Source organism: Neodiprion virginianus, chromosome 7 (assembly GCF_021901495.1).
Source record: "Neodiprion virginianus isolate iyNeoVirg1 chromosome 7, iyNeoVirg1.1, whole genome shotgun sequence".
Taxonomy (NCBI): Eukaryota; Metazoa; Arthropoda; class Insecta; order Hymenoptera; family Diprionidae; genus Neodiprion; species Neodiprion virginianus.
In genome coordinates this window covers 6,929,265-6,941,546 of record NC_060883.1, presented here as the reverse complement: position 1 = coordinate 6,941,546, position 12,282 = coordinate 6,929,265, and the positions used below count along the sequence as shown (strand labels likewise).

Genomic DNA, 12,282 nt, shown 5'->3' with positions numbered 1-12,282 from the left:
AACTTACCGAATGTCAAAGTTTCGAAGTGTACGAGGAATAATAATATCGAAATAGTAGACAGTGATAAATGCATTTGCATATAAAGATGACATTCTTATTTTTCGGGAAGATGAAAATTGTTATGTCGATAATAAAAGTGCAAAGTAGTTACTATTAGTCACAGTTGTTGATTCCAAGTTTTAATATAGAACAATTGTTCGTACAGTGTTCATGTATAAAATTATCCTTACCCAAATACCATATATTTCCAAGCAAACACCGCAGTATTTAAGGTTGCCTACTACTGAGGGGAACATATATCGGTAATCCAGACCTACCGTGTTATCGATGGACAGCGCGTTAAAGTCCTCACGAGTGATCTATAACTGCCCATGTTACCAATTCGTGTGTATTTGGGCGAGCAATAGTTTTGTTATGTACACCCTATGCTGAAGCGGTCAGTGATCACTTTCCGGAGCCACGTCAGAGCGATTAAATGACTTGACGGCAATGATTATGACTCGGTAGGTCTGTATTACCGATATTTGTTCCCCTCATTAGCAAGCAACCCAACATACTTCGACGCTGACTTATAAACACCTGGTATAATTTTTGAGTGATAAGCTTTTAAGTAACGATAATTACATTACTTTTACAATCAGCGACCAATTAAGATTACCGTATAATACTTGCGTCATTCGCTGACTTATCGGCATGCAGGTGGTCGAAAAATTACTTGAAATTCATATGTGACCAAGAATAAGCGTTATTGGTGCTTGTGTTCATTAGTAAGTGATAAATGCAGTGTATTCGAAATACCTTGAACATAAACAAAAGCAACCAGTGATACGTACACAGTTACTCTCCTCCAGACTGTCACGAAAGAGTTCAAGAGAGGTCGGAGGGGGTGGGGAAAAAATAGCGTGATGTGTGCCAATAAATAAACTTACATGCGTGTAAGGGTGTGTGAAATTCTAGTGTTTCGATCGCAACCCCAATAAGATTTAAAATCTCAACATCTAGAGCTAGATCAATGGAATATGCATACATTTTAATGTTGAAAAAGTAATTCTGTAATTAAATAGTCGTTCAAAAATGATATGATTTCGTGAAGGTTTGCCTCCTTTTACCTTGCAATATGCGCTTGTAAACAAATCGAATAAATGATTGTGAATGATTTGACGAAACTACATCAGTTACATCGGAATAGTTTTTCGTTTGTGTACTGTTCGTGAATAATAAAGCAGAATAGCAAATTATATTAATGTTAAATACGTGCAGGGTGAGGATAACTTACAAGTTACATGAATGGCAGGATCAAATTAAAATGAACGTGAGGTGAGTATCCATTAATATATAGCAGGTGATATTTCTCACAGTTTGTGCAGTGCTGCACTCCAGCTGTGAACAAAGTGTTAAACGCCTCTCGCATTGAGGCGGAACGGTGAAGCGTATAAAAACAATTATTATGTACAACAATGCTATACATATGCCTAATTTTTCTCATCATATAAGCCTCATAAACCGAATTATTATTTGCAGTTTTGATTAGTTGAAATGAGTGAATAAATTTTCACATAAATTCTGACACTCGGATAAATGACTTCAGATCAACTTTCTCATCTGAATTTGGGTGACTTCGATGATTATTGCACGTGAACCAGTCTGACCAAAACATTTTGACACATATTGCCGTATCGCAATCTGTTAATTGCCGCCGATCATTATGATCAGTATCGACGCAGAACCATCCAATGATGTTTAAGCAATTATACTCCTACCAAAATATTAATGCAGTTCAGGAACAGTCGTATATGTATGATTACTTTCTGTAAGGTTTAACCAACAGTTTCGTGAAGGATTCAACATTTTTCGATGATTTGACAAGTTAACCTCAATTCTTGGAATTAACTTTAAGACGAATCAAATCATTGATAGCATAAACCAAGAGTGTTCTAAAGCGTGTCAATTTCATGTTTTCACAATGATCTCGTAGTTATAACATTTCATATGAGACGTGTTTCAAATGCACGTTATACGGTGAATTGTTCCAGGATCAATGAACAAGGTGTAAATATGAACTTACCTTTATTAGGAATGAAATCGTGATGAAGATGGAGAAGATGAACATCCCGCCTAGACCGTACAAGTGGAGGGTGCGTCGTCCTGTCCTGTCCATCAGTGGAATCGAGACCAAAGTCATACCAACCATGATGGCTCCGATACCAATGGTTGCAAACTTCGCACTCTCTTCGGTCAATCCAGAACTCATGAACAGATCTGTAGAATAGTAAAAAACCTGGAAGAAGAAAATTTTTGTCAATGTTTGCGTTACAGTCCAGGAGTGGCAAATTCAAGTTCTTACATAACATAAGTAATTGCACTGTTAGAACTCTTGCAATCAGTTCCGAAGTAAGATACTCACTGCGTTAATACCGGACAGCTGTTGTGACAACTGCATAACAACACCAATAACCAGAGGAGCCCTTAATGTTGGACTGCATATGAGTTCTGTCATTGAAATGGAAGCTTCTGCCTGTTGAGCACGTTCCTCTGCTCTCATCTCTTCAATATCTTCTTCCACTTGATTACTAGCTCTCAGCCTTCTCAAGGCTTTCCTTGCTTCCTCTTCCCATTGCTTTGTTATGAGCAAGTATCTGAAGTAAAATAATTGTGACTACAGTCACCGAACAATTGTCACTTCTGTCGTCAAAGCAATTAAACTAAACCAATGACTGTATCCATTCAGACGAAACTCAATTCGCTCCCGAAGGAGAAAAAAATTATTTAACCCATTTCTAGAAATGGGAAGCGGTTTTCACTTCTAGCAAACCGACGAGTTTGGTCAAAAACCACACCGGGCAATAATTACGGAAGAATTGAAGTGTTAATACGGTATTAAACGATCGATAATTCCTGAATTTAAGGAATTTGACATACTGGGTGAATCTGCCAGCATTTATGCAATCCAATAAACATTCTACCGGCATAACCTGTACCTTAGCAAATTCAATTTGGTTCAGTACACCAACTTGCATAAATGTAGGCGGATTTTGATAAAAGCACTCCCAATTTCACGAATACAGGCCGGTGTGGGTAGAATGTACGCTCAGTTACATAGGTGCACGCGGATCGCGTCGAAGTGAACCCTGAATTGCATAAATGCAGGTAGAATCCGGGAAAATCGTTAACTGCATTACATAAGTAAGGGCAGATTTCGGTAGAATGTGTACCAAATGCTATAAATGTGATCGAATTCATACTGTTTTGAATTGCCGATGAGGCATTACCACGAAATAACCAGGTGTATGTTTAATTGAAATCATAAATGGTACTAAACATTGTTTCATTTGAATATATAATAGATGGATTTACCTGGGAGATTCTGGACAAAATGGTAATAATAATAGCTGCAGGATGGCAGGGCAGATGGCCAAACCTAAAAGAACCGGCCAGCGATCTCTTGTGCCAAGAATCTGCTCGATGCCCAACACCTGGGAGACCAGGAGGCCCACCGTAACAGCGAGCTGGTTCACCGTGCCCAGGCCGCCTCTCAAGTTCAGTGGTGCTATTTCCGATATGTACATGGGAACCAAGGAGGTGTTTAAGCCACAATTAACACCGATGATGAACCGGCCGAGGAACAGGATTTCATACGAGTTGGCAATTTTGGTGCAACCCATAAGGCATGCCCCGACGATGCCCAGCACGTTGTTTAGCAGTAAGCCCCCCTTTCTGAAAGACAACCAGACGTCACGTTAACATCAACCTTCAATCACGCTCAATTCGCGCACTAGATACATAGAAATCACTGAAAGCACTTCTACATATCGTGACTTCTGTTTTAACGTAATTTCTAGGTGAAATTCGTTGCATTCTTCTGTTTAAAATAAATTATGCGAGTGCTTTCGAACGAAATTATTGCGAAACTATAGCCAGGCATAGCTGCTCAATTATCATTTGGCTAATTTTATTTACTTGCAACATTGGTGCCTTGTCACTAGTGACAGTAATTCAATTGAATCAAAACCATATTGTAAGAAGCAGCTGAAAACTTTTGCAGCGAAAGTAAATTATAGCTACTAAAATACATTTTTTTATTATTCATATACACGTAGTAACGAAATGGTGATAGTAGAAATTCATTAATAATATCATTGTTTAAATTATTGCTACATTATTTAAGAAATCCGGTTATCTGACTCCTAAATTTGCCGACGTAAATTTGAGATATTTCGTTAAATTTTAGCTAATACCAACTTCGAATTTGCATAAAATACTCTTAATTCCTTGTGCATTTATTGTAGGATTACTCCCGACGAATACATAATTTAATCCTTTAGTCTGAGTGTCTACGTTGCATCAACGTAAGTGAATAATTTTCCAACACCTATTACTCTTTCTACTAGCATTTTCCCAAAAGTTTTCAACACTCAATCACCGTTATGTATTATATAAAAATAACCTTTCTCAAGTTGCATATGTGTAATGTAGATTTAATATGACTAATTTTTCCCTGCCAAAGACAAAACAGTCCGATTCGAAATTAGGACATTTGAAATACAAGCGAAAAACTTTTTTAAAAACTGTTATTATACTTTATATCTCAAATCCGTTTAATTTTTGCGGTGTAAAATATCAACTACTGATTGAACCGGCAAAAGTGTGCTTTACCACGAGTTGTTTACGTACAAATGTGAATGATTCTTTTGAAATCTGACATGCTTTTGGCTTCATAGACGCAGATTTTTTCATAATTTGGGACATAATAAAATACTTGACCTGTACTCTACATAATGGCTTTGGATGATCAAACTTACCTCTTTGACTCAAACGCTCTCGCACATGAATTTTAAGAATGTTTATAACATAGCTGTTCAAGATTTTTTTCAACCAATTAGTACAATCCAAAATCAAAATTCTCAAAAATACACTTGTATAGACGAAAAAAAGTTCAAGCTTCCAATCAAGGTATCGATCAACTATGTGCAATTTACAATGATGAGTATTCTTAAAAGTGTGAAGAATCACAAGACTTTGATTTCGAAATAAGCGTTCTTTCAAGTTAAAGACGAATTTTTCATTTTTTGTTCAATGAGAAAGTTGAGAGATTTTTTTTGTCACAAAAATTCTGTATCTTCAACATTTTCATGACTTTACTTGATTAAAAAAAAAAAATACTTTGAATCCGATTCTAAAAACTTTGTAGAACGCTACAAGCGGCGAACGCGTTTTAAAATCTTACATAATTATGACGTGTACACTTTTATGTGCTTGTGTGTTAGAAATTAATAACCATGTAGGTCAGAGAACTGGCGGGTATTAAAGGAGCCACCGTGCAATATGTGTGGCGAAACTTACCTGCCAAATCTGTTGGCAATCATCCCTCCACTAAAACCGCCAAGCATACCGCCAATAGCGAATATACTGACCGCAACTGAGTACAACCTCTTAACTGCGCTCTCTTTAATGTCTTCCCCATACCTATCTTTGTACACATCCTTCATGAAGTTCTCAATATTCTGTCGAAAGAATGGAGAAATACTATGAATGGCCAATGATTTGCATAACATCAAAAATCACTGGGTATATAGGGTGTTTCCGAGTACACGCAACAGTATATTGGGTTGCCTACCACTGAGAGCAACAAAATCGGTAAAACAGGGCTACCGAGTCATTATCACTTTAGTCCTGTTAAGTCATACAATCACTTTAACACGAGTGCGAACGTGATTACTGAACGCTTCAACAGAGGTTGTAAACAACGAATTAAGCGTGCTATCTGACGATAAATTGGTAGTTCTGTTTTAACGGCATTGGTGCCTCTCAGCCGTAGGCAACCCAACATACTCGGCGTGGACAAGTAGTAATTATGAACTGCACTCGTGTATCATCAAGATTGAATTCGGACTTACCACTTCGGGAGCATTGATAACACCAGTGTTGTATCCAAACTGTAGCATGCCAAGTACTGCTGCCAGAATTGCATACGACAGGAATAATGTCAACCCCTAGAAAAACAAACAACATTAGAGATGAACGATGTACAGTTTTAGTTGAAAATTTCATTTGAAGCTGGAAGTTGTATGTACATCCAGATAAAGTTGATAGTTCACCTTCCATATTTTGTTGAATATATTTTTACCAACGTTTAGTATAAAAATGGTGAATTTTGAATCTGGATAAAACTATTGGAAAGGAAAAGCATATGTAGCTATTCCCTAGTAGCATTGCCTTCAGTTGCAAAAATTTCAGAAGACTCTGTGGGAAGTTTTTCTGACAACAGACTGATGCAAGTTTTCGAATAAGGCAAATTCTGATGTCAGACCCGCAGTCAAATGTGAAATTAGACACATCGTGTCTGCAGTTGCATCATGTAGGAAGGCTAAACTCAGAATGCTACTAGGGTTACAAATGTATGACGTCAAATGAAATTTTCGTATACAATGCAATAAAAAGAATGACAAAAGTAATGACAGGCATAATGAAAACTCGTAAAATATACACTTGAATGTTTAGGTACTAGGTGAATGAGGATATCAAGGAAAATAAGAGAACAAATAAAACTGTCGAACATATTTGAACAGCAACATATAGGTATAATACAAAATGTATGTTATAGTACATAAATTGAATATAATGGTTTATTTGATATTCTTGATTGATATAACCATATTGCAACAGATAATTGTAAAATGAAAATCATATTTAATAATAAAAAAACACGAAACAAATTTGTGCTCATACAGGTGTTTGTCACCTGTTCAAGTAGTCTAAGCTTTCTTCGATGGGAATGCTCTTCCAGACGATCCACATACTCCCGTAATTCTTCTATCTCTTCCTTCACCTGTTGAACCGTGTCTAACTCGTGCTGAAGTCAGTATGCAAAGTAATAATGTTATTTAGTAATCTTTTAAGAGCTCGATTATCGGTAGAGTTAGTTAACTTTGAATTATCATGGAAACAACTTTGCAAATAAATCTTTTTGCTTACTACAAATTTGAATCTTAAGACATTGGTAAGAATGAATCAGTCTGAATTAAGAGTTAGAAAAGGAAAATAAAAATCCCGTCTATAGAACCTCCAGCAATGTTATTTGCGCCAATTATACAGTGAACACTGTAATGAATCTGCATTATCCCCAATATGCGATTAAAGTGAATCTGGCCAAATTTGAATAAAAAAAGCTGAGATATCAATATGTTTAGAGAAGATTTAATAATTGGATAATTTAAAACGATTAAGCTCCAGTGCTTTTGATCAGATTCTCAAGTTTTGAGTTCAATTTGCTCGCTACCTATATCCCCATAACTTTTCTGCAAAATATTTAAGAAATCTTATATTTTAGTACAGACGTAACGTGGAAATGTAATTATTGACAAATATCTGTTGTACCGTACACTTTGGAGATATAATGATTTGCAAAAAATTATTCAGATGACATCCCGAGAATTCTATACTGAACAAAATAAATCCAAAAACATTAGAATCGGATCAAAAACACCAGAATGTAATCATTTTGAACGTTTTCTTAAGTCACTGACATCTTGGCTGGTGTTACTCGAATTTGGTCAGATTGATTTCTGTGGCACAGAAGAGATGTTGTTTAATTCGTGTTCACGATGATTACCGCCAATAACATTGCTGGAAGTGTTTTAAAGGCCTTTTCCCCTTTTTCTACAATTCGACTGACAGACGGTCTTGAAAGATTCATCCTAATTAAGAAGAAAACTGATCTATACAAAGTTTATAACGAACTTACCTTGATTGCCACCATGTCGCGTTTTACTTCACTGACTTCGCTCTGACAAGACTCTACGCTCTTGGTAAGCTCCTGCAGTTGGGTTCGAATTTCACATAGTGCAACAGTTGTTTCTAGCTGGCGGTCGCCCCGCTGCAGCTCATCCAGCTTGGCACTCAAGTTCATACTCATCACGCTGACCTGCTTCTGCAGACTGTGCACACACATATCCTTGTATCAACTAGTGCCGAATAAATATAATCGTAGCTCACATCGATGCTATACCATTGCCATCTACGGCCCGCTAATACGGTATCTGATTTTCTACCCTTATAATTCATATGCAAGATAACCGAGCTTTCGTTTTTCAAAGCTCCAGGTAACTTTTCTATTTAAACATTCCCAGGCTCTAAGAGGAAACCGAGGTAGGGTTGGAGGAAGATGGCGGGGAAGCCGCTAATCGACACAAGGAAGACCATATATAAGAGGCATATATACAAACAGACAGTATAATTAAATATCGAAAATAACATGTATAGGTATAAAATAGACGAAATAGAAATTGCACAAAAAGCATCTCAAAATGTGTGCCGTATGAGTGTGAGGCGGAACGCTACTAAATAGTTTGCAACTGTGCACAGGTGAAGTAGAGCAGTCTATTACGTATGGCTAGTTATGGATGATCATATGTTGAACATACTTGAAAGATTCTTTATGCACAGAAGTTATGTTTCCTTTACAATGGCTTCTGCTGCTTACTAACGGGACAAGTATAATGGACGCTCAATTCTTTTATTATACCGGCTATACAAGCCAGGTGGTGATAATATTTTTCCCTCTATCGCAAATAGTTTTACTCGCCTCTCCTCTTCAAAAGAATTTTATAATACAAACATTAATCGAACAGCCCGGAAAATTTTACTGCACATATGAAATGAATCATAATCCACGTACAAACGTGAAAAAAAAAATGATCCGTCGCGATGGAACGTTTCCCGTGTATTTAATTGAATACAGTCTTCAACGTATTTTCACCGATGCACACAGTATCATTAGTAGTATAGTATGGTCGTTTTTGTATACAGATCCCGTTACCGATATTTTACGAACGTTTTAACCGCTTCACAGCTCAGACACAAACCATTTTTCCAGTGGGAGGTTGTCCCCAATCTGATCGACTTTATCGATCGTCGGAAGAATATCTTCCGCATTGCGCTCTACGTTACCATCGTTATTGTAATCATGGGATAAAATTTTGGTAAAATGTCGGTATCGGGATCTGTACGCAGAAACTTCCATATTATACAACTATCATAGCGATGAAATGGTGATACTCGATTAATGAATTTTGAGAAAAGTGAGCGGTGGTGAAGCAGCAAAACGTGTATTATGTTTATACTTGATAAGTGATATAATTGTCGATGAAGAATAAATTATGAATAATAAACGAATGATAATAAAATCTGCACGATGAGTGAATGAAAAGGATAGCAGTTTAATGTAGTGATGATGTAGGTATGTACCTGGGAGGTAGGGAGACCATGGCTGTGTTCCGAAACTACAGTAGCCTTTATGCCTCCCCACTAACTCCTCTTGATTTTTCTCTTTTTCGTCACTGATTCTCTCAATATTTTTCACTTTGCTTTGTTTGTGTCTCAAACGTTTGTACGTTGGATTCCACCAAAATCCAATCAATGATTCTGAATGAATGCACAGCTTGTGGTCAAGTGGTCCAACCAAAGTAGAAGGTAGGCGCAGTGGGGTGGGGCCGACACCTGCCCTGCTTCTCTATTTTCACTCTGTAAACTTTTACCTAGTTTGGAAACACAGTCTTGGTTCAGTCATATGTCAGATGGATTATTCAATCTCATTTTAGAAACGTGACTTTCAATTTCTAAACACACGTCACATTGTTATAATCAATTAACCGCCATGCGACGCGCCGCCAGCTTACTCACCCTTGCCTATAAGTGATCGCCCGCGTCCATAAGCGAACTTGCAATTTGAATACTCCATCACTTTATGCTGAATTATAACATAAACGGACAGCAAACCAATTTGTAAAAATAATCATAACGATAATAATAATAGTAATAATAATAACAACAACAACAACAATCTGCGTCGCTACAACTGATAAACTATTCATGTCTCATAGTTGCACACAAATAAGAATTTTTTTCAGTATTGCGTTATGTTAACTTTTTTTTTCCTCACGCTATGCGAAGAGTTAAAAGAATTGAATTCATTTTGAAAGTTGTGATACAGGTACACTTGTACTGATGCAATTAATGCTTGTGGCAAAAGTTTGCAAAAAAAAAAAAACTTATTTAACGACAATTGCACAGATTTATAGACAATGGTGAATACTTGTTTGTGTGAAAAACTTCTAAGCGTATAACATATAATGTTATATAATTACATAAATGAAGGGGCAACCAGTGGTAAGCCTGCGAGCGCCGCAGCCAAATAATTACATTTGTCATTACAACGTGGTAGTAAAATAATGTTTGTAATAATTTTCCGTGACCAAAGGTGTTTAGTATGTACAAGAATAGGGCAAGAGCGTGTGGAATCGTAGGTTTATGTATACATGACAGACAGGCATTAAGCCTTGCATTGCATTCTTGGATATATAGAGCCTAAATGATAAGCGAGGGAGCGTTTGTTTGCTTGTTTGTTTTTTTTTTTTTTTTCTCGTATTGAAAATAATCGCTTTAAGAAGTCAGTGATCTAGAAAACTGATTTAACGGGATGCATAATTCATTACATATACATACATGTATACATGTATGCGTGTACGTATATAGTATATTGATTTCATATATAGTAATATGTATGTATGTATATATGTTTAGTATCTAACTTCTATGCATTTTGGTAAGCACCAAGAATTTTTTTTTTTCTCTCTTTCTCCTTCATACAGATTCTAACTACTATATAGATATATTATTCAAGCAGTTTGATAATTATTAAATATATATACTCTTTCATCGAAAAATAATTTTCACTGTTATCGACAAGAAAACAAAAAAGAAACACCAAAGACGATATAACAGTCTGTCAATAATCTAATGACAAATAAATAAAACTATAGTTGTTGCGGTAGATTTTAAATCTGGATAAAACTATGAGAATTGCAGGATATGTTCGTTTATCATTAATTGGAGTAAAGGATTAAAGAAGGACAAAATCCTCTGGATCGTCGGTCTAGTAGGTAACGAACTACCGAATCACCACCGTAAAGTGACGTAGAAACAATTTCTTTTAAGACAGAAGTGCCCGTATCGTACTACCTCATAAATCACACCTATATCCATTTTCGGACTGTCATATGTAGTTTGACGAGTTATATTTTTCATCCGTCAAACAACTAATTTCAGACAGAAGTATTCTATAGCTGCGAAAGAACAACTCTTTTCTGAAAGGTGTAATTTTTTTACTACTTGAAGAAAAATTAACCGAATAAAGTTTTGAGCCTTTTAGAATTTTTGTGTATCATCACAAATTACGGATTTTTGAAGAACTAGCATGAGTTTAAAAAAGCCTCAGCTTTTTTTATAAACAATGATTACGCCATTATTTAATACGCACCTTACTACGTAAATCAAAGTTAACATGTACCCAAATTAAAAGTTACAATATGTAATTACCGAAATGTGTATATGTATACAGTATTACAGTATGATACAGGCACTGCTACCTTATAGATATTGAGACATCATTCGAGCCGCATAAATCATCTCAATCACACATAAGTTTTATTCGTACGAATAATAATATCCGATTCTAATCAAACTGCACAGAACGTCCAATTTATTTAGGATCAGCGATATTTGTGACAGTATTGGGCATCGTTCAATTACAATTTGTAAACAATTAGATTTCAATCACAAACAACGCGCGTGAATTGCAATTTGTAATTAGGTCAAAATAAATTACAAATTACGTGTGCATGTTGTAATTAGCGTGACGTAGAATACAAATTACATTTGTACATCGTATTCAGGGCAAGAACGAAGTACAGATATTTTGTAATTATGGTATTTAGTAATTAGAAAAAATAAAATGCAGATTGCATTTAATTCTTAAGTTCGTTTTCGTTGAATTACGATTCTTACAAGTAATTGTTTCCTTTATCTGGATCACAATTACAATTTTTAAACGTAATTAACATATTTAATCGATCCAATAACAATTATAATTAATGTAATCACAACACAATCGCTGCATTCAATCTAAAATTTGACCGATTTTTCGTATCTTCACAAATGAAATTACTGTATCTTTATAATTTTGATTCAATTGCAAAATAAAAATTTAACATGTATGTTGTATTCCGTTTCATTCCAATCGTAATATACAAAATTGATTTGAAAGGATCTTTTCTCTTTCAACAAAAAAAGTATAAACGTAATTTGCGATAAAAAAAAATTGTTTTTTCCATAATTACAAAATATCGCAGAAGCAATTTGCATGTTACGTATAACCTCGATTACACAAATTACAAATGTATTTTGTATTTTACGCATACCCTCGATTACAATTCACAAATGTAATT

General features: G+C 35.6%; 1 protein-coding gene across 16 annotated transcripts in view; it reads right to left on the bottom strand.

Annotated features, from left to right (window-relative positions):
- The window catches only part of LOC124309611 (glucose transporter type 1), a 74,645-nt gene that overhangs the window by 18,048 nt on the left and 44,315 nt on the right, over window positions 1-12,282 (bottom strand). For 13 of the 16 annotated variants that reach the window (XM_046773400.1, XM_046773399.1, XM_046773398.1 and 10 more), the window contains 7 exons: window positions 7,743-7,935; window positions 6,741-6,851; window positions 5,896-5,991; window positions 5,342-5,502; window positions 3,356-3,715; window positions 2,406-2,637; window positions 2,067-2,279 (listed from right to left, as the gene is read on the bottom strand). In XM_046773400.1, the coding sequence (XP_046629356.1) occupies window positions 2,067-2,279; window positions 2,406-2,637; window positions 3,356-3,715; window positions 5,342-5,502; window positions 5,896-5,991; window positions 6,741-6,851; window positions 7,743-7,935 (1,366 nt within the window). Of the gene's footprint in view, window positions 1-2,066; window positions 2,280-2,405; window positions 2,638-3,355; window positions 3,716-5,341; window positions 5,503-5,895; window positions 5,992-6,740; window positions 6,852-7,742; window positions 7,936-9,244; window positions 9,535-12,282 lie in introns of all 16 variants that reach the window. The other 3 variants (XM_046773411.1, XM_046773412.1, XM_046773415.1) reach the window with 2 other exon arrangements.